The sequence below is a fragment of the Kogia breviceps genome, chromosome X (assembly GCF_026419965.1).
Source record: "Kogia breviceps isolate mKogBre1 chromosome X, mKogBre1 haplotype 1, whole genome shotgun sequence".
NCBI classification, from domain to species: Eukaryota; Metazoa; Chordata; class Mammalia; order Artiodactyla; family Physeteridae; genus Kogia; species Kogia breviceps.
The window spans coordinates 88476093-88499726 of NC_081330.1; the positions used below are offsets into that span (position 1 = coordinate 88476093).

The following is a 23634-nucleotide window of genomic DNA, read 5'->3' on the forward strand; positions in this document are numbered from 1 at the left end:
TTGATATTTGTTATTGTATTCCAAGCTTTTGTCATATGCATAAGTGGTTGTAATTATATGTACAGTTTTGTTTTCTGCTTTTTTCATTCATTGTTAAGTAATTTTCCCTGCCTTTACTTGGACTCCACAATTCTAGTTTTCAGTGGCCACACAGTAGTGAAATAAGTATTCATATTTACCTCTTTCCCTATTCCTGGACAACAACTTGATGCCAGTTTTCATTTTGCATAATACCACAATAAAAACAGAGTTAGCTACCATTTATTGAACATATACTATGAAACAAACTTTATACTATGTACTTTTTTCTTCCTTTTTATTATTTCCTTAGAATTGATGTCCAGGATTAGTAATATGGGATCACAAACATGTGTATGGTACAGCCTTTTTTATATCATTGTTTTCTTTCTTATTTTTTTCTATCAATACCTTCAAACGTTTATTGGAAGCCTAAAATGTTCCAGGCACTGTGCTAAGAGGCACTGAGAATACAAAGATGAATCATTCAGAGTCCTTAAAGTCAGGCATTAAACATATATGACAAAGAAGGATATGATAAAAGACATTAGAGGATGACAGTCCATTGATCTGTTGGTCAGTTGGTCGGTCCATCCATCCATCCATCCATTCATCCACACATGATTTTCCCTCTGATGTGTAGAGCTGGTTGCAGACATAATGTCCTTTTACCCTTAAATATATCATTGCTATAAGAACAAGGATATTTTCTTAACCACAATACAACAACTAAATTCAGGGAATTTAACATGATTGTAATACTATTATTTAATCTATTGTCCATATTAAAATTTCACCAGTTGTCCAAGTAATGTCCTTTATGGCAGTTTCCCCCCCTTGATCCAGGATCTAATTGAAGATCATGCATTGCCTTGTACTGTTTGTCTCTTTTATCTCCTTTAATCTGGAACAGTTCCTCAGCCTTCATTTGTCTTTTATAGCATTGATATTTTTGAAGAATAAAGGTCGGTTATTTTGTATTGGATTGGCCAAAAAGTGCCTTTGGTTTTTAAGTAAAAATAAAAGAAACATTTTTCATTTTCACCAAGAACTTTATTGAACAACGTATTCACTCTTTTGTTCCAATACCTTCTGCCATTTTCCAGGCAACTTCATAATTCCATCTTCCCAAAACGTTTTATCTTTTTGAGCAAAGAACTCTTCCAGGTGCCTTTTACAGTCTTCCAGGGAATGGAAATTTTTTCCATTAAGAGAATTTTGTAAAGACCGAAATAAATTGAAATCCGAAGGTGCAATGTCTGGTGAATATGGCGGATGAATCAGAACTTCCCAACCAAGCTGTAACAGTTTTTGCCTGGTCATCAAAGAAACATGCGGTCTTGCGTTATCCTGGTGGAAGATAATGCGTTTTCTGTTGACTGATTCCAGACACTTTTTGTTGAGTGCTGCTTTCAGTTGGTCTAATTTGGAGCAGTATTTGTTGGAATTAATCATTTGGTTTTCCAGAAGGAGCTCATAATAGAGGACTCCCAACCTCACCATATACACAACATCACCTTCTTTGGATGAAGACCAGCCTTAGGTGTGGTTGGTGGTGGTTCATTTCACTTGGCCCACGACCTCTTCTGTTCCGCATTATTGTACAGTATCCACTTTTCATCTCCCGTCACACTTTAAAAAAAATTTTCTTTATTAATTTTATTTTTTGGCTGCGTTGGGTCTTCTTTGCTGCGCACGGGCTTTCTCTAGTTGCGGAGAGTGGGGTCTACCCTTTGTTGTGGTACACGGGCTTCTCATTGCAGTGGCTTCTCATTGCGGAGCACAGGCTCTAGGTGCACAGGCTTCAGTAGTTGTGGCTCGCGGGCTCTAGAGTGCAGGCTCAGTAGCTGTGATGCACGGGTGTTGTTGCTCCACAGCATGTGGGATCTTCCCAGACCAGGGCTTGAACCCGTATCCCCTGCATTGGCAGGTGGATTCTTAACCACTGTGCCACCAGGGAAGCCCCACACTTTGTTTTAAAACGGAACGTTTTCATTACGTTTCAGTAGGGAATCGCATGAGGAAATATGGTCAAGAAGGTTTTTTTTCCCTAACTTATGTGGAACCCAAACATCAAAGCAATTCACATAACCAAGCTGGTGCAAATGATTTTCAACACTTGATTTGGATATTTTGAGTATGTCGGCTGTCTCCCGCGTGGTATAATGTTGACTGTTCTCAATGAATGTCTCGATTTGATGGCTATCAACTTCAACTGGTCTACCCAACTGCGGAGCAGTGTCCAGCAAGAAATCTCCATCACAAAACTTCGCAAACCACCTTTGACACATTTGATCAGTCACAGCACCTTCTCCATATACTACACAATTCTTTTTTTGCATTTCAGTTATGTTTTTACCTTTCTTGAAATAATAAAGCATAATATGCGGAAAATGTTACATTTTTTCTTCCATTTTCAGTATTAAAATGGCTACACAAAAATTCACCAGATTTTGTTAAGTCTTTTTTTAAAATGCGGGCTGATATGACACCTGTCACATACAATCTAAGAAAATTGTTTCGAATGAAGTTAAAGACAACTAAGTGCTACTAGAGCCATCTTACGGAAATACCGATCAAACCTTTTGGCCAACCAAATAGAATGCCCTTCAATTTGAGTGTGTTTGAAGTTTCCTTTTTTTCCCCACATTCAGATCATGCATTTTTGTCAGGAATACCATGCAAACAATGTTGTAACCTTTGTGCGTTGTATCATATTAGGAGCCATGTAATGTCAGTTTGTCCCAATACTGCTGAGGTTAAATTTGATTACTTGGTTAAGGTGGAGGCTGCCAAGTACTTCCACTGTAAAGTGACCATGTTTTGCTTTTGTAATGAATAAGTGATTTGTGGGGAGATATTTTGAAACTATGTAGATATCTTGTTCCTCATCCAACTTTCACCCACTAGTTTTATCATTCATTTATGATCTTCTTTGTTTTTTTAAATAAATTTATTTATTTATTCATTTATTTAGTTTTTGGCTGCATTGTGTCTTCACTGCTGCACACAGGTTTTCTCTAGTTGCTGAGAGCAGGGGCTACTCTTTGTTGCGGTGCACAGGCTTCTCATTGTGGTGGCTTCTCTTGTTGCGGAGCACAGGCTCTAGGCGCGCGGGCTTCAGTAGTTGTGGCTCTCGGGCTCTAGAGTGCAGGCTCAGTAGTTGTGGTGCATGGGCTTAGTTGCTCCGCGGCATGTGGTATCTTCCCAGACCAGGGCTTGAACCCGTGTCCCCTGCGTTGGCAGGCGGATTCTTAACCACTGTGCCACCAGGGAAGCCCTGATGATTTTCTAACTTTGTCATTCCTTATATTTATTTGGCTTTGTATTGTAAGAGCTTTCTTTTGTTTGCATCAGTATGAACTCTTGGATTTTTTAAATTTTATTAAATGCATTATATTATGTTACTCATTATTTATTTTCATGCCCAATTGTTCCATATTTGGGTAGTGGGAACCCTTCAAGGTGGCTCAAGTGTGCTTTTGATATGTTCCCATCATTCTTTGAGCATCGTTCTTTACTTTGGGGGATAGCAAGATGATCCAAGCTCATCTTATATTTTCCTTGCCCCAGTGCTAGAATCAGCCATTTCTCCAAGGAACCTTTATCCCTTTTAGTTTAGAAACCAAGATATGAGATAAGGTATATGTGTTTTTTAAAGAGACTCCAAGGTGATTTTGCTGGTCTTTCTGGAACCCATTGTAATAGAGCCTTCTTGTATACAGGAGTTCCATTCAGATATTTGCTAAATGGACAGGACTCAGGAGTAGTTGAAATAGTCCAGGGAGATGAAGGGATATAAGTAGAGTCACTGTATATGAAAAAGCCCAACTCATTCAGAGGAGCTTGAGTTCATTGTGGCTTCAAGAAGAGAAGAGCTAGAGAATGAGGCAGGGACCAGTTCATTGAGGACTTTATTTGCCATCCAAAGGAACTTAACCTTATAGAAGATGAGGGGCCATAATAGAGGGTTTAAACTAGGTAGGTAAGTGATTGATTTTGGTAGATTTGCATTTTAAAGTCACTGTAGTGTCACCAGCGGCAATGCATAGGATGGATTAGATAAATGTTTAACATTATTTTTCAGCAGGGTTGGCATTTGCCTTTATAAACTTTTCTCCTAGATGCCAGTATTGCAGCTGCTCGATACTAACATCTCAAAGGAATTGTTGGCAGTAGTTTAGTGAAAAGGGAATGAGAGAGAGAGACCATACAATACGTTAAAGCTTGAATCATTGATTTATCTGTTTCTGGAATGGCAGCAACTCTTCCTTTTATTAGTAGTTTTACAATCAGGACTGGAAGCCATTGAAAAATAACACAAACAAAAGTATAAAAAACAATGCTGTCTTTTTTAATGAAAATGTCTTGATGAATATCAATACTGCTACATTTTATTTTTCTTTATCTTTGGTAGTAATATCAATAATAGGATTGATATAGACATTCAGTAATGTAGACATTTTACCTGGTTTGTGTGGTAACCAAAGTATGAAATGTAACAAACACATTTTCTGCAATAATAGCAAATTGCACCTTCAGCTTAAAGTTTGCTATTATCATACTAAGTTTTATTTCTGTGCTATTTACAGCCTGTATCCCAAGCAGTTGGAGCTGAACAACCAGCAACTCTTCTAAAACCAGATTTAGTTCGAAGGTGAGTATCTTCAAATTAATACCATGAAAGCAATGAGGGTATGTTGAAGTATTGCATTCATTAGGTGCTTAGTGTGTCTTGACTGAAGAAGTTTCTGTGTTCTAGTATTTGTGTGTATGTTCAATAACAATAGTAGATATTATTTTTACTTTTTATGTTAATAAAGATCATATGGACTATGAAATTATTGACCATTTTCTTGTTCACATTATTATAATATTGTGGGGTTTTTTTGGTTTTTTTTTTTGCTGCACCACCGTGGCTTGTGAGATCTTAGTTCCTTGACCAGGGATTGAACCCATGCCCTTGGCAGTGAGAGTGCAGAGTCCTAGCCACTGGACTGCCAGGGAATTCCCATCATATTCTGTTCTTAGGAAAATATTATAAGAATTTAAAAAGGAAATAAGAAATAATGTAATTCAAAGTTCCAGCTAATCTAAAGAAATAAATTTTAACCAGATATATAATTATATTGTTTTTTGGTAGTTGTAAACTAATATTTTTCTCTATCTTGTTCAGATTGGGTTAGTTTCTCTTGTTCTGTCTTCAGGTTCACTGATTGTTTCCTTTGTTCTATTCATTCTGCTATTGTGCCCACTCAGTGCATTTTTTATTTCTATGATTGTACTCTTTCTATAATTTCCATTTGTTTCTTTCTTAATATCTTCTATTATTATGAGATTTTCTGGCTTTTCATTTGCTTCAAAAGTATTTGTAATTGCTCATTGAAACAGTTTGATAATGGCTGCTTTAAAATCCTTGTCAAGTAATTCCAGTATCTGATTCATCCTGGTGTTGGCATCTGTTGATTGTCTTTTCACATTCAAGTTGTGATTTTCCTGGTTTTTGGTATGACATAGAATTTTCATTTGTCTCCTGGACATTTTGGACATTATGTTAGGATACTCTGGATCCTATTTAAATACTCTATTTTAGCAGTCAGTCACTGTATTTAGGTGCAGAGGTCCTGGTCTACTTTTGTGGACTATGGTTCTAATGACAATTTAGTTTTCAGAGTCTTTGTATTATTATTCTGATCTGCTTGGTTCACCTGACACCATTGGGACCCACTGCTGGACCAAGGGGTCTAGGACCGCTGCCCTAAGCCAGCTCTCCAGACCACATGCTACTGGTAGGGTTCCCACCAGCATCACCAAGGGAGGAAAGGGCCCACCTGAACCATCTTCTGTTGCTAGGTTGGGGTTCAGCAGACCACTGGGCTTGGGCTACCTTTGCCTTTTGGCCCAGGAGTCAGGAGATGCTGAGCTTGGATTGCTTTCTGTCACTGGGTGGGTAATCAGGAGATGCCAAGCTGCTATATTTTTCCTCAAGTCCTGGGAGTCCCTAGCTACTCTGCCTTCATCTTTTTACTCTTCAGTGCCCTCCTGTGATATTCTACTGTATTATTTCCAGATTTTTTAGTTATACTTAGTGGGGAAGAAAGGGGAGAGTTGAGTTTCTGTCATCTTGTCCCAAACCCTAAACTAGTGTTTTAAGATAACTTTGCAAAGTGAATGATACAGCTGCATTGACTAGAATTATGTCCCTTTTATCCTCTGAAGGTGTTATTTATTACTGCTATTTCTCTGTCTATTAAAAAACTAAGAGGGCTTCCCTGGTGGCGCAGTGGTTGAGAGTCTGCCTGCCGATGCAGGGGACATGGGTTCGTGCCCCGGTCCGGGGGGATCCCACATGCCGCGGAGCGGCTGGGCCCGTGAGCCGTGGCCGCTGGGCTGGCGCATCCGGAGCCTGTGCTCCCCAACGGGAGAGGCCACAACAGTGAGAGGCCCGCGTACCACAAAAAAAAAAACAACTAAGAGCAGTATTAATGTATTTTCTTCCTCCACTTGTATTTATGAAAATCTTTTTCACAGGGACATAGAAAAAATTTTAGGAGTTAGTTTTATTTTTTCTTGTATATCTTTATATAGATACTTCCTGAGTTGTTTTTAGGAGAAAGGACTTAACCTAAATATTAATTTAAAAAAGTATCTGCTGCTTACAGATCTCATTTAACTTTCAAATGTATTTATTGGAATTTTTGTTATTTATTGAAATATCTTCAAATTTATTAAAGAAAAATCTGAAAAATACCTTTGACACAGATCAGCTGAAAGTTAGTCTGCCCTGTCATAATCATATTGACTTGAACCTGCAAAATATAACTAGTTAGAATTAATCATGTTGAATCATTTTCACATCATTCATTTTCAGTTTTTTTAACCAAAATTATGGTGTATTTTTCTTCTTCGCTCCTTCCCACTTCCTTCCTTCCTTCCTTCCTTCCTTCCTTCCTTCCTTTCATTCTCTTGAGGTGAAACTCATGTATACCCTTATATTAGTTTTGGATATACAATAGAGTGATTCAACATTTGTATATATTATGAAATGATCATCACAATAAGTCTAGTTTAAACATCCATCACCATACATAGTTACAAAATTTTTTTCTTGTGATGAGAACTTTTAAAATCTACTCTCTTAGCAACTTTGAAATATGCAATACAGCATTATTAACTATAGTTGCCATGCTATACATTACATTACTTATTTATTTTATAACTGGTAGTTTGTACCTTTCAAATCCCTTTACCCATTTCACCCACTCTCCACCCCCTCCCCCAACCCCTGCCTCTGGCAACCACCAATCTGTTCTCTGTATCTATGAGCTTGGGAGATTTTTCATTTTTTTAGATTGCACATATACGTGAGATCATAAGGTATTTGTCTTTCTCTTTCTGACTTACTTTACTTAGCATAATGCCCTCAAGTTCCATCTATGTTGTTACAAATGGCAAGATATTTCATTCTTTTTTATGGCAGAATAATATTCCATTGTATATACATACTACATTTTCTTTATCTCATTTTCATTTCTTTTTCTGTTTCCTGCACTATTCCTGTCTTCCACACCTCATGTATCCCCTGTTGAGTTTGTTACATAAACAGCTGTATTTTGGGTGAGAATTGGTTTTTAGAAGTTTTATTTGAACATATTAATAAGAAAAACCCCAAAACAAACAAAATAAAATTGATCAGGAACATCCCCTGATGAAAGGTTCCACAGAGGTCCATTACTAGCAGTGTTTTTCTTTCATTCCCACTACTGTGAGATGTTTGCTTAATACATACAATATAATCTCAGTGTTTCATAACTTTTAAAAACAGCTTTATTGAGATATAATTCACATACCATTAGATTTTCACCCATTTAAAGTGTACAATTCAATGGCATTTAGTATATTTGCAGAGTTGTGCGGTCATAACTTTTTGAGAGATATTGTACTACTTATATATTTTATTTAAACATTATTTATGATTTTATAATTGAGGGTTTTTCTTAGAATTTTACCATCAAGATGGAATGATGCTATCCACAAAGGAATTTCAGATGTTAACTCTGATTTGGGTTAAATATTGGACTTTGAGAATCATGGAATAATGTCTTCTCTGAGAAATTGAATTGGAGTTGCTTTTGTTTTTTTAAAAAATAATAGTTTGAATAATGATGTGGCAGCTGTGAAGGAAAACACCAATACCCCTGATAACCCAAGTGGAAATGGCAAACAAGATCGGATCAAACAGAGAAGAGCTTCCTGTCCTCGATCAGAGAAGGGGACTAAATTTCAGCTTACTGTCCTTCAGGTCAGTGTATAAATATGATTTGGTTAAGAGTGCATGTTGAGATCTGGGGGGTCAGGGAGGGGCGATGCTGCTGTGGAGGTGAGTATAGAGTATTATGAAACTCTGCGGCAAACACTCTTGAACACAAATCTTTGTATATATACCTGATTATTTCCTTATGATAGATTCCTATAAGTAGAATTAGTGGGTCAAAGGGTATGAAGATTTTTTTTTAAGTTTCTGAATACGTATTTCTAGGTTGCTGTCCATAAAGTTTGGACCAGTTTACATTTCCATTAGCAGTGCATATTCTTTAGCTTAAAGGGTCAACTTGTGGGAGAATTTTGGAAATGAATGATCAGATTTAGATCTTTGCATTGCAGATAGCTATAGTGACCATTGTAACTTTTTTTTTGCCTTTTCATAAAAGTTGCATTCCTTTTCTTTCCCACAGGTTCACATTTCTAACTTATTTTTTGCTGAATAATTTGAGCCTTAGATTTGTCATACAACGACAAATCTTTAGATTCTGAATGGTTTAAACCATTTTTTCATATATTGTATGTGAGCTCATCGAAATGTTTCCTGCACCATTTACAAAGAGAAGACAATAACTGACTCTTAAACTAGTGACATGTTTTTGCCCAGGTGTCAACCTCTGGAGACAACATGGTGGAGTGTCAACTGGAGACACACAATAACAAGATGGTCACCTTCAAGTTTGATGTTGATGGTGATGCACCAGAGGATATTGCAGACTATATGGTAAGTACAGTAAAACCAAATTATTTTCCCTTCAGCATTCTGTCTCTTTTTCCTCTCTAACTCTCCCCCTGTTTAGTCAGAGCCATCTCTTTTTAGGGTACTGCTAGTTTTTAAAATTTGTACAGAGCTAAATTGGTTATGATCAAGAGTAAGTCACTATACCTCCTCTGGTTTCTGTATATTTATGTGTAAAATATGTGGGAGTTTCATTAAGAGAGGATCTAGGTCACTGCTTCTTATCCCTAGCTGCATGTCAAAATCACTGGAAGAGCTTTTTAAAAACAATTCTGTTGGGAATTCCCTGGTGATCCAGTGGTTAGGACTTGGTGCTTTCACTGCCGTTGTCTGGATTCAATCCCTGGTTGGGGAACTAAGATCCTGCAAGCCACGTGGAGCCACCCCCAAAAAAACAAAAAACCCAAACAAAAACTAAAACAAAAACAATTCTGTTGCCTGGGTCCCTAATTAAATCAGAATATTTGGAGATGAGGCCTAAGCATTAACAGTTTGTAAAGTTCCCCAGGTAATTCTAATGTATTAGCTACTGATATAACATCTTACATATAGGTGTTCAAGTAATGTTCATTTCATTTAGTTTTTGTATTTTCTTTGAATTGTTAGGCTTAAGTTAGTATTCCCCTCCTCTTTTTTTTAATGGGAATGAGCTAGGGTGGCACAAAGAGTACATAATGCTTTTGTTTCTGCCAGTTGTATTTGTATATATATATTCCTGGCCAAGCAGAATTTAACATTTTAAAGGTTAATAATTTTGTCAGTCTGCCTCTTATTCAATGTAGTATTTTCTGAACTGTCTCTAGGCCATTCTTTATCATCTTTAGAGATGCTTCATTTTGTGATTTTTTTTTTATTTAAAAGCTTTTGCATTTGGACATCCTAGTTTTAAATGTAAACATTACCTCAGTTATGTTCTTCAAATGGCAATCAATTTATAGAATGCCAGATTTTTTTTAAATGCTGGCTTCTGGTAGGTAGTGCCAATCTGACAAATGTCAGTGGTCTCAAAATAGAATAATTTAATGTATTATGTGGCATTTTATTGCTGGTCTTTGTTAATTCTGTTGTGCCATTTAGATCTAAATACCTAATTTATTTTTCTTTATGGTAGTCACCATATTATAATTTTGAAGAAACTAAATTCATTCTTGTGAATAGACTTATTTTTACTTTTGGATAGGTCGAAGATAACTTTGTCCTGGAAAGTGAAAAAGAAAAATTTGTAGAAGAATTGAGGGCTATCGTAGGTCAAGCCCAGGAGATCCTTCATGTCCACTCTGCTGCAGAAAGAGCCGTTGGAGTTGACTCCGTTACTGTGGAATCCAGCAGTAACCAAGTAAGAGCAATTGCTTAGCAAATAGGTCTTCTCGGATATGTATCAGGAACTTCTTTATTTATCTATTCATTTTTAATTCAGACAGGATCATCTGAACAAGTACAGATAAATTCTGCATCCACTCAAACCAGCAGTAAGTATACTTAATAAACTTTACCATTTGGCTTTTGAAGCAAGACATTTGGAAACTTTTAATGTACACACCTTAGGAAAGATGTTAGCCAATAAAGGAATTTGCTAAATTGTTAATGTAGGTTTTCCCATACTTTGAAAGGACTTTATAGCCCAGAAGTAAGAAGTAAAAAAAGTGAGAAGTAAAGCCATTCTCCAAATTTCCTCCAAGTATTGGTTCTTTACCTGATTAATTTATTTCTGAGTTGTTGCATGGTATGTTACCAGAAAAGCAGTCACAGTACTGCTGACCTTTAATGGCTTTATTGTTTGAACTTAACTGGTAAGTTTTTTTCCCCTATATGAGATGGACAACTTTCTTAACTAAAATCATTATGTTCTAAGTTTGCCTCATGTTTTAATAGCATTAATATCTTGATTTCATTCTACCAATGATATGCTTCTACCTTCTCTGATCACTGATAAGTTTTTGTAAATCAGATACCAGATAAACTGCCAGGGACTAAAAATGGGGTCTTCTATTTTCTTTTCTCATAACCTTATCTCTCCATTCTTCTCAGCTCTGGTCATGGGTATATTTAGAGTGTCTGGGAGGGGGAGAAGAGCCACAGACAAATGAGGACATCTGAAGGAATTATAACAGCATGAAGAAGCAACAGGTGGTGTGGGAGTCATGGAACCAGATACCATTACCCTCAAATGTAGTTTGTGTTAGGATGCCAGGGTTCTCCTCTGTCTTCTTTTTCTCATTAGCAGGAGTCTGAGTAGATTTCTTTTTATTTTTTTATTTATGGATGTGTTGGGTCTTCGTTATTGCACGCGGGCTTTCTCTATTTGCAGCGAGTGGGGTCTGCTCTTTGTTGCAGTGTACGGGCTTCTCACTGTGGTGTCTTCTCTTGTTGTGGAGCACGGGCTCGAGGCGTGCAGGCATCAGTAGTTGTGGTACACAGGCTCAGTAGTTGTGCACGGGCTCAGTAGCTCCGTGGCATGTGGGATCTTCCCGGACCAGGGCTCGAACCCGTGTCCCCTGCATTGGCAGGAGGATTCTTAACCACTGCACCACCAGGGAAGTCCCTGAGTATATTTCTGACTGGCAAAGTAGGGTAAAGTTTAAAAGAGAATAACTTATTTGAATAAGTTAACAAAATAGGAGTACAGATGAAGGGGCTTATTTTACTTTAGTTTTTAAGTTGTCATACAGTAAAATAGACTTTTTTTTCTTTTGGTGTAGGGTTCTGTAAATTTTCATCCTCTTATAGATTTGTGTAAGCACCACCATAATCAGGATACAGAACAGAAGATGTAGGTTTTAGTGGAAAAAGTGCTGTTTTGTTTTTTTCCCAAAAGTGCCCTACTTTTAATTGCTATTGATACAATGTTTGTTTCCGTAGAATCCAAAATCCTTCCCTAAAAGTATCTTGTGCTTAGTTGTTAGAGTATTTGTCAGTCAGTGTTGGGAGGTCTGGTCTTATAAGTTACATATATACTAGTGCCGTTGGAAATGGAGATAAAAGACAAATCGGTGTTTTAACCTGGTTTCCTTAGTCAATAGGTAAGTATATTGACAATTGCTTAGCATATTAATTTTTGCCAATTCTTTCTACAGATGAATCTGCTCCTCAGTCATCCCCAGTTGGTCGATGGCGATTTTGTATCAATCAGACAATAAGAAACCGTGAGGCTCAATCTCCTCCTTCTCTTCAGCAGTCCATGTCTACAGTTCCTGGGCTAAATCTGCTTTCTAGTAAGTGTTTGTTCTCTGCCACCTATATCCAGACCTGGAAGATGGGGATGCAAAATATATACTGTATCTTTAACTTGTTTCCATGGGTATTTTATGCTTATGAGAATTTTCATAAGCATTTTTGAAGATGTTAATGTTAGGAGGTAACTTAAGCCTTTTAAATTTTAATATTTATGAAAAAAAAGGAAAAGGTTTTTCTCCTTGTTAGGTTGAATTCTGTGTAGTTTGAGTCTTATTTACAAGGGTACTTTCACACAGGTTCTAATTTGACCCTAGCTCCTCCTGTTCCTTTTGAGTTTGGGTACTAGTCCATGCTTTGTAATTACCAATACATGCTTAGCCATTCTTTGTTATTGTTCCAGGTCCAAGAAACATAAGTAATAAGGAAATATCACAGGACACGCTGCTCACTCTAGAAAATAATCCATGCCAGCGTGCACTTTACACCTCCACATCAGAACACAAGGATGTAGTTGATGGTAAGATTTCTGAATATGCCAGTGTAGAAACTAAGCAGCCAGCTATACTTTATCAAGTGGAAGATGACAAGCAGATAATGGCACCAGTTGCTAGTAGTTCCAGTCATACGGCTACTTCAGTTCGTGCAGTTCCACTTGAATGTGAGGGACTCACCAGCCAAGCAGGCATATTCCTACCTGTGTATCCAGGTCACCAAGCTGCCAGTCAGGCAGCTCCTGGTGAGTCAACTCAGATTGCTCCTAACTCTCTTACAACTCCGGTATTTATGTCTGATCAAAAGCCTCAGTCCTTACCAGTACAGCAGCCAACTATGGATGCAGAATTTATTTCCCAAGAAGGAGAAACCTCAGTGATTGTGGAAGCAAGTTCTCCTAAGATGGTCATTCCCACTCAGACCCCTGGCCTTGAACCAACTAGCCTGCTGTCCTCTACTGTCCTGGAATCAGATGGGGAAGGACCTCCAAAAATGGAGTTTGCAGACAACCGAATTAAAACTCTGGATGAAAAATTAAGAAATTTGCTCTATCAGGAGCATAGCATATCTAGCATCTATCCTGAGAGTCAGAAGGATACCCAAAGCATAGACTCTCCATTTTCTTCCTCTGCTGAAGACACAGTCTCATGTCCAGTGCCAGAAGTCATAGGCATCAGTCACGGTGGAATTCAAGATAGTCCTGCACAGTCCCCTAATTTTCAGCAGACAGGCTCTAAGATTCTGTCCAATGTGACTGTGAGTCAGCCTGCTAACATATCAGTGTTCAAAAGGGACCTGAATGTGATAACTTCTATACCCAGCGAATTATGTTTACATGTAAGTATCATTCTTTCTAACCAATTCCTTATCCTATGCTTTTAAAGAAATGCCTTCTTTTCTAAAGTTCTGTCCTTTGAAATGAAGTTATCTATGTCACAAGATTCTGAGGTCACAGGTATTTAAGAAGGCCATAGCTTAGGCTGCAGGGGCCCAGAACTTAATAGAGACAGTAGAACTTTCTTGGTGAGAGAGCCCTCTGGTGAATTAGCTAGGAACTTGTGAGCAATGTTTATTTTTATATTAATGACAGAACAGGACTGATTTATAGATTGTTTTAGTGGGTAGGAAGAACTTGCTTTTAGATTTCCACTTAAAAATGCCTGTTATCAGTTTCACTTTTAAAAATATTATGGTTTTAATTTAATCATGTTTGTGGGTTTTTATTTATTTGAAAAAATATTTTAAAAGAAAATTTTAAAAACCCATAATCTCATGACTTGTGTTTTTTTAACTTATGTAATGTAGGAATTTAATTTCTCTTTTCTGTTCTTTCAACTCATAGGGATAACCACTATCTGGTACTTATCCACTATAACGTACTAATCCTTCTTAAGCTTACACAGATCTACTTACAAACCTACAACTTCTTATTCACAAAAATAGTATTGTGCTATAAACATATTGGTCTACAACTTATTTTTTTAATTTTACAGTATATCATAGACATTTTAAAATATTTATCACTGTATCTATTATTATTATTATTATATAAGTAGTATATGCATGTATATGAAGTAAAATCCACCCCACTTCTAAACCTATAGACACAGCTGTTGATAAATCTTTCCAGACATGGTTTTCACTAATATACAAATATTTATATAGCACTTCTTTATATGTATTATTTACAAAGACACAGATACATACTATATATTTATATACACATACTTCCTTACATACATGTGCGTTCTAAATTTTTTTCCCACTTATGGACATCTATCCATGTCAGTATACATAGTTCCACCTCACCTAACTTTAAAAAATATATATTTATTTATTTATTTGGCTGCATTGAGTCTTAGTTGCAGTGCGCAGGCTTCTCTCTAGTTGTGGCTCTTGGGCTCAATAGCGCACAGGCTTGGTAGTTGCAGCACACGGGCTTAGTTGCCCCGCGGCATGTGGGATCTTAGTTCCCCAACCAGGTATCAAACCTGCATCCCCTGCATTGGAAGGTGGATTCTTAACCACTGGACCACCAGGGAAGTCCCCTCACCTAACTTTTTTAGAACAACAGCATAATATTCCATCAAGTAAATATAATTTAAGTACTTATTTTTTGGTAAACTAGTAATTTAAAATTATGCAATTAATGCATAAATGCAAAAGAAATTCAGAAGGATAGAAATTTAAAAGGAATTGTTGTGTTAACACTCCCACTTCCCAAACACTATTAAGTTCCTGGTTTTAATTCTTGTGGTCATTGCTATTAATAACTTATAAATAACATACTTATCGATTTTTTGATTTAGTAATTTGTTTTTAAATTAATTTATTTATTTTTGCTGTGTTGGGTCTTCGTTTCTGTGTGAGGGATTTCTCTAGTTGTGGCAAGCGGGGGCCACTCTTCATCATGGTGCACGGGCCTCTCACTACTGCAGCCTCTCTTGCTGCGGAGCACAGGCTCCAGACGCACAGGCTCAGTAGTTGTGGCTCATGGGTCTAGTTGCTCCGTGGCATGTGGGATCGTCCCAGACCAGGGCTTGAACCCGTGTCCCCTGCATTAGCAGGCAGATTCTCAACCACTCCCCACCAGGGAAGCCCCCTGATTTAGTAATTTTATACAATAAATTTTGACTCACTTCTATGAAGGGTAGAGAAATTATATTTTCCCTTTCCTCTACTTTTCTTCCCCATACACCTCCCAATTTTTATTACTTAAATTACTTTTTAACATTGGCAAAGTTTATAACATCTACATTTTTTTCTTTATCGGTTGTGTTTTGTTTGTAGGTTGATTGGAAGAACTGAAAATCAGTAAACACCATTTATATTATGATTATTTGTGTTATCTGATAATCATGTAACGTGATTAGAACCATAAAAAATGAAATGTAATTCTCTGTCATTCAAACTTTGTTGCTCAAGAGCCTCTTCCAAGTGTCAAGGTTAAATGGATTCTTTTGTTTGTTTCATGTGTCCATTGCTACATCTAGATCAAACTTATTACCTGCCACTGTTTCTGGTGTCCTAGAATTCCTTTTTGTTTCCCCCCTGAAATGCTTCTATGAGTAATATTTTTAAATATGTTGCATGGGTGACCAATTTGCTTTTTTTAATGTCCATAAGTATCTTTATTTTGCTTCACACTTAAGTACAGATGGTAGGATCATTTTGAGTTAATTTTTGTATATGTTGTGAGATAAAGGTCCAGCTTCATTCTTTTGCATGTGACTATCCAGTTGTTCCAGCACTGTTTGTTATTTTATTCTTTGTTGTAATTATAAATGAAATTGTTTTCTTAATTTACTTTTCAGACTTTTCATTGCTAGTGTATAGAAATATGATTGATTTTTGATTGTTGATGTTGTATTCTTCAACTTCGCTGAGTTTTTTTATTAGCTGTGATAGCTTTTGGTGGATTTTCTATATAATATCAGTATATAAGATCTTATCATCTGTGAATAGAGACAGTTTTATTTCTTCATTTCCTGTTTTTATTATCTATTAACTTTTCATTTCATGCTTTTTAAAAAAATTTTTGGCTGCATGTGGTCTTCATTGCTGCGCATGGGCTTTCTCTAGTTGCTGCGAGTGGGGGCTACTCTTCGTCACAGTGTGCAGGCTTCTCATTGTGGTGGCTTCTGTTGTTGTGGAGCCCAGGCTCTAGGCACACAGGCTTCAGTAGTTGTGGCATGCGGGCTCTAGAGCGCAGGCTCCATAGTTGTGGTGCACGGGCTTAGTTGCTCCGCGGCATGTGGCATCCTCTTGGACCAGGAATTGAACCTATGTTCCTTCCCCTGGCAGGCAGATTCTTAACCACTGCACCACCAGGGAAATCCCTCATTTCATGCTTTACATCTCTTTGTCCTTTGCTTTTTGTACTAGGAGAATGTCTCAACTTTTAGGCTGTTTATAATCTCCTATTCAGATATTTTTTTATGTCAAGGATTGTATTTTTAATTTCTAGTAACTATAGTTCATTCTTTTTCTTATGGATATAGTATATTCACATATCTCTTTCAACATATTAAAGTCTTATTCTGTGTTATTAATGATGATTCCTTGGGTATTCTGTTTGTTGAGTTTAGTGTTTTCTTAAACTGCTGATTTCCCAAAAGTGTTGGTGATTCTTCGTTGTGTACTCAGTTTTTCTTTTTCCCCCATAAGATTCCCTGTTTGTCTGTTTGTAAATGCTATATATAATTACTATAGCCTTACTCCAGTAATTGTGGGAAAAGCATGGGACATGCTTCCTGGCACTGGGCATTGCAACTTGTCTTTAATGCTGCCCAGAGGGAGGTCCAATAGCTAGTCTTCAAAGGTAGCAGGGCTTCCCCTTACTCCTGGATCTTGTCTCTTCCCTACATTACTGACCTTTTTCTTGGCAATAAACATTTTCCTCCTTACCACTCTTATTTGGGAGCAGATGCCTCTGCTGTCTTTTGTTCATTGTGGAGATGAGGTGGGAAGGTGCCCCAACCAGTTCACTCGTCCATTCAGTGAATATCTGCTGAGCAGTGAATAAGTCAAGATCTCTGTTTTTGTGGAGCTCACATTCTAGTGGGGGAAGATAGATCCTAAACAAATAAATAAAGGGCTATGATAGGAAGACTAAGGAATTACTTTATATAGGGTGGTCAGGGAAGGATTTGTATGTCATGGTGACATTCATAGGTGGAGACCTGTTCCAGGAAACAAAAGAAGGCCAGTAAGTAGGAGAGTGTTATAAGATGATGCTGAAGTGACAGATAGGAGACAGATACATTGTTATAGCTTTGTAAGCGTTCTATCCAACCACCCATCCTTTTGGTTGGCCAGGGTGCTCTCTCCTGCTGCCCATGTCTACCACCTGAATTCACTGCATTTTGAAAGAGTTCCTGCATATGTCATTATGCATTAAAGGAGGCTGCTTTTTCCTCCTTTAATCTTATATGCAGGGCTTCTCTGGTGGTGCAGTGGTTAAGAATCCGCCTGCCAATGCAGGGGACATGGGTTTGAGCCCTGGTCTGGGAAGATCCCACATGCCACGGAGCAACGAAGCCCGTGTGCCACAACTACTGAACCTGTGTTCTAGAGTTTGTGAGCCACAATTACTGAGCCTGAGTGCCACAACTACTGAAGCCCATGTGCCTAGAGCCCGTGCTCTGCAACAAGAGAAGCCACCACAATGAGAAGCCCACGCACCACAACGAAGTGTAGCCCCCACTCGCTGCAACTAGAGAAAGCCCACACACAGCAACAAAGATCCAATGCAGCTAAAAAAATTAATTAATTAATTTAAAAAATCTTATATGCATGTGTCTACATCTGTTTTTCCTGTTGTACCTGTGGATTTGGGTTGGTAAGGGAGGCTAGAACTTGTATTTAATTTATCATCTTGATCCAGTTATTGCTTAATAAAAATCTTTTCTGTAATTTCAGTGGGACCAATGCAACACTTTCTAAATCATAATATTATTGAGAGTTTTTTCCTCTGTATGAAAGTAGTATTACTAGTCCAAAATGGGACTTTGGAAAATAAAAACTGTTCAGAATTTTACTTTTAATAACTGCTGACTTAAGTGTTAATTATGCTTACCCCAAACTGCAGTTTACTTAGTGCCGCTTAGGCTGTCTTCCTTCAGACAAATGCTGAATCCCTTTCTTTGAACTTTTACTCTTTTAATTTTCTAAATTAGTAGGGGCCATTCTCATGTTTCCCAAAGTATTTCTGGCTGTGTATATTAATTTTTTCTATTAGTTATTATAAGAAATTTATTTTTAGAATACTCAGAATACAGCAGCAGTTAATTCTGATTTTTGAGGGGAGGGATGGGAGGACAAGAAGAGGGAAGAATGATTTTATAGCCAGCTGTGGCCTGATGTTAACAATTTTTAGAGTTTGAAATAATTTTGAGGTCCATTGTAAATTTCTGTGTGCTTACATAATGTAAGAAACTTGATTTGGTAATATATTTCTGTAAATGTAAATGCCTAGATATCTTGTTTTTCTATGTTTATCATGCGTGTCAGGCATCTTTCTTAGATAATATAAGGATAAATGAAAATTTCCATTTTAAGATTAATAGGGTTTAAGTAACCTTTTTTAGTGAATTGGTGCATATGAGGGTTATGTCTTCATATTTTAATTTTCAGTTTTCAAAGTTGCTATAATAAAAAATATTCTAGGGTGGAAATTTAATATTCTGCTGTTTTATTTATCTGAAGTTTAAATAGTATTTTTAAAGAAAGGGGAAGGCTTAATTCCTATAAGTTGAATACTTCATGTTTAGTCTGATATGATACTATAAATAGAAGTATACATAGCATTATATTTTTTTACATTTTTATTGGAGTACAATTGCTTTACAATGGTGTGTTAGTTTCTGCTTTATAACAAAATGAATCAGTTATACATATACATATATCCCCATATCTCTTCCCCCTTGCATCTCCCTCCCTCCCACCCTCCATATCCCACCCTTCTACATGGTCACAAAGCACCGAGCTGACCTCCCTGTGCTACGTGACTGCTTCCCACTAGCTATCTATTTTACATTTGGTAGTGTATATATGTCCATATACACACAACCACTCTCTCACATCGTCACAGCTTACCCTTCCCCCTCCCCATATCGTCAAGTCCATTCTCTTGTAGGTCTGTGTTTTATTCCCATCCGACCACTAATCTCTTCATGACATTTTTTTTTTAGATTCCATATATATGTGTTAGCATACGGTATTTGTTTTTCTCTTTCTGACTTACTTCACTCTGTATGACAGACTCCAGGTCTATCCACCTCATTACAAATAACTCAGTTTCATTTCTTTTTATGGCTGAGTAATATTCCATTGTATATATGTGCCACATCTTCTTTATCCATTCATCTGTTGATGGACACTTAGGTTGCTTCCATGTCCCGGCTATTGAAATAGTGCTGCAGTGAACATTTCGGTACATGACTCTTTTTGAATTATGGTTTTCTAAGGGTATATGCCCAGTAGTGGGATTGCTGGATCGTATGGTAGTTCTATTTGTAGTTTTTTTTTTTTTTTTTTTTGTGGTACGCGGGCCTCTCACTGCTGTGGCCTCTCCCATTGTGGAGCACAGGCTCCGGACGTGCACGCTCACCGGCCATGGCTCCCAGGCACAGCCGGTCCGCAGCATGTGGGATCTTCCCAGACCGGGGCACGAACCTGTGTCCCCTGCATGAGCAGGCAGACTCTCAACCACTGCGCCACCAGGGAAGCCCTATTTGTAGTTTTTTAAGGAACCTCCATACTGTTCTCCATAGTGGCTGTATCAATTTACATTCCCACCAACAGTGCAAGAGTGGTCCCTTTTCTCCACACCCTCTCCAGCATTTATTGTTTGTAGATTTTTTGATAATGGCCATTCTGACTGGTGTGAGATGATACAGCATTGTAGTTTTGATTTGCATTGCTCTAATGATTAGTGGTGTTGAGCATTCTTTCATGTGTTTGATGGCAATCTGTATATCTTCCTTGGAGAAATGTTTATTTAGGTCTTCTGCCCGTTTTTGGATTTGGTTGTTTGTTTTTTTGATATTGAGCTGCAAGAGCTGCTTGTAAATTTTGGAGATTAATCCTTTGTCAGTTGCTTCATTTGCAAATATTTTTTCCCATTCTGAGGGGTGTCTTTTGGTCTTGTTTATGATTTCCTTTGCTGTGCAAAAGCTTTTAAGTTTCATTAGGTCCCATTTGTTTATTTTTGTTTTTATTTCCATTTCTCTAGGAGATGGGTCAAAAAGGATCTTGCTGTGATTGATGTCATAGAGTGTTCTGCCTATGTTTTCCTCTAAGAGTTTGATAGTGTCTGGCCTTACATTTAGGTCTTTAATCCATTTTGAGTTTATTTTTGTGTATGGTTAGGGAGTGTTCTACTTTCATTCTTTTACATGTAGCTGTCCAGTTTTCCCAGCACCACTTATTGAAGAGACTGTCTTTTCTCCACTGTATATTCTTGCCTCCTTTATCAAAGGTAAGGTGACCATATGTGTGTGGGTTTATCGCTGGGCTTTCTATCCTGTTCCATTGACCTATATTTCTGTTTTTCTGCCAGTACCATACTGTCTTTATTACTGTAGCTTTGTATTATAGTCTGAAGTCAGGGCGCTTGACTGCTCCAGCTCCATTTTTCTTTCTCAAGATTGCTTTGGCTGTTCACGGTCTTTTGTGTTTCCATACAAATTGTGAAAGTTTTTGTTCTAGTTCTGTAAAAAATGCCAGTGGTAATTTGATAGAGATTGCATTGAATCTGTAGATTGCTTTGGGTAGTAGAGTCATTTTCACAATGTTGATTCTTCCAATCCAAGAACATGGTATATCTCTCCATCTGTTTGTATCATCTTTAATTTCTCTCATCAGTGTCTTATAATTTTCTGCATACAGGTCTTTTGTCTCCATAGGTACATTTATTCCTAGGTATTTTATTCTTTTTGTTGCAATGGAAAATGGGATTTAATGTAATTTCACTTTCAGATTTTTCATCATTAGTGTATAGGAATGCAAGAGATTTCTGTGTATTAATTTTGTATCCTGCTACTTTCCCAAATCCATTGATTAGCTCCAGTAGTTCTGGTAGCATCTTTAGGATTCTCTGTGTAGAGTATCATGTCATCTGCAAACAGTGACAGCTTTACTTCTTCTTTTCCAATTTGGATTCCCTTTATTTCTTTTTCTTCTCTGATTGCTGTGGCTAAAACTTCTGAAACTATGTTGAATAAGAGTGGTGAGAGTGGGCAACCTTGTCTTGTTCATGATCTTATTGGAAATGGTTTCAGTTTTTCACCATTGAGGACAGTGTTGGCTGTGGGTTTGTCATATATGGCTTTTATTATGTTGAGGTAAGTTCCTCCTATGCCTACTTTCTGGAGGGTTTTTATCATAAATCAGTGTTGATATTTGTCAAAACCTTTCTCTGCATCTATTGAGATGATCATATGGTTTTTATTCTTCAATTTGTTAATATGGTGTATCACATTGATTGCTTTGTGTATATTGAAGAATCAATGCGTTCCTTGGATAAACCCCACTTGATCATGGTGTATGATCCTTTCAATATTCTGTTGGATTCTGTTTGCTAGTATTTTGTTGAGGATTTTTGCATCTATGTTCATCAGTGATATTGGCCTGTAGCTTTCTTTCTTTGTGACGTCTTTGGTTTTGGTATCAGGGTGATGGTGGCCTCGTAGAATGAGTTTGGGAGTGTTCCTCCCTCTGCTATCTTTTGGAAGAGTTTGAGAAGGATAGGTGTTAGCTCTTTTCTAAATGTTTGATAGAATTCGCCTGTGAAGCCATCTGGTCCTGTGCTTTTGTTTGTTGGAAGATTTTTAATCACAGTCTCAATTTCAGTGCTTGTGATTAGCCTGTTCATATTTTCTATTTCTTCCTGGTTCAGTCTCGGAAGGTGGTGCATTTCTAAGGATTTGTCCATTTCTTCCACGTTGTCCATTTTATTGTCATAGAGTTGCTTGTAGTAATCTCTCTTGATCCTTTGTATTTCTGCAGTGTCAGTTGTTACTTCTCCTTTTTCATTTCTAATTCTATTGATTTGAGTCTTCTCCCTTTTTTTCTTGATGAGTCTGGCTCATGTTTTATCAATTTTGTTTATCTTCTCAAAGAACCAGCTTTTAGTTTTTTTGATCTTTGCTATCGTTTCCTTCATTTCTTTCTGATTTGAGCATTATGATTTCTTTCCTTCTGCTAACTTGTGTTTTTTTTTTGTTCTTCTTTCTCTAATTGCTTAGCTGTAAGTTTAGGTTGTTTATTTGAGATGTTTCTTGTTTCTTAAGGTAGGCTTGTATAGCTATAAACTTCCCTCTTAGAACTGCTTTTGCTGCATCCCATAGGTTTTGGCTCATCGTTGTTTCATTGTCATTTATTTCTAGGTATTTTTTTATTTCTTCTTTGATATCTTCAGTGATCTCCTGGTTATTTAGTAGTGTATTGTTTAGCATCCATATGTTTGTATTTTTTACAGATTTTTTCCTGTAATTGATATCTAGTCTCATAGCGTTGTGGTCAGAAAAGATACTTGATACGATTTCAATTTTCTTAAAGTTACCAAGGCTAGATTTGTGACCCAAGATATGATCTATCCTGGAGAATGTTCCATGAGCATATGAGAAGAAAGTGTATTCTGTTGTTTTTGGATGTAATGTCCTATAAATATCAATTAAGTCCATGTAATTTAATGTATCATTTAAAAGCTTGTATTTCCTTATTGATTTTCATTTTGGATGATCTGTCCATTGGTGAAAGTGGGGTGTTAAATTCCCCTACTATGATTGTGTTACTGTCGATTTCCCCTTTTATGGCTGTTAGTATTTGCCTTATGTATTGAGGTACTCCTATGCTGGGTGCATAAATATTTAAAATTGTTATATCTTCTTCTTGGATTGATCCCTTGATCATTATGTAGTGTCCTTCTTTGTCTCTTGTAATAGTGTTTGTTTTAAAGTCTATTTTGTTTGATATGAGAATTGCTACTCCAGCTTTCTTTTGATTTCCTTTTGCATGGAATATATTTTTCCATCCCGTCACTTTCAGTCTGTATGTCTCCCAGGTCTGAAGAGAGTCTCTTGTAGGCAGCATATATATGGGTGTTGTTTTTGTATCCATTCAGCCAGTCTCTGTCTTTTGGTTGGAGCATTTAATCCATTTACATTTAAGGTAATTATCGGTATGTATGTTCCTATTACCATTTTCTTAATTGTTTTGGGTTTGTTATTGTAGGCCTTTTCCTTCTCTTGTGTTTCTTGCCTAGAGAAGTTCCTTTAGCATATAGCATTCTGGTTTTGATTACTGATTAGTCCATGCAAGAAACTCCAATGGTAGAAACAATTGCTCCACCTCACCTAAATTACTATCATTTTGGTTTTCCTCTT

General features: G+C 37.1%; 1 protein-coding gene across 4 annotated transcripts in view; it reads left to right on the forward strand.

Moving 5' to 3' along the window:
- The window catches only part of WNK3 (WNK lysine deficient protein kinase 3), a 186198-nt gene that overhangs the window by 119796 nt on the left and 42768 nt on the right, over nt 1-23634 (forward strand). For all 4 annotated transcript variants that reach the window (XM_067023028.1, XM_067023027.1, XM_059049735.2 and 1 more), the window contains 7 exons: nt 4611-4675; nt 8173-8320; nt 8948-9064; nt 10260-10415; nt 10497-10548; nt 12154-12291; nt 12654-13582. In XM_067023028.1, coding sequence (XP_066879129.1) covers nt 4611-4675; nt 8173-8320; nt 8948-9064; nt 10260-10415; nt 10497-10548; nt 12154-12291; nt 12654-13582 — 1605 coding nt within the window. The remainder of the gene's footprint in view (nt 1-4610; nt 4676-8172; nt 8321-8947; nt 9065-10259; nt 10416-10496; nt 10549-12153; nt 12292-12653; nt 13583-23634) is intronic.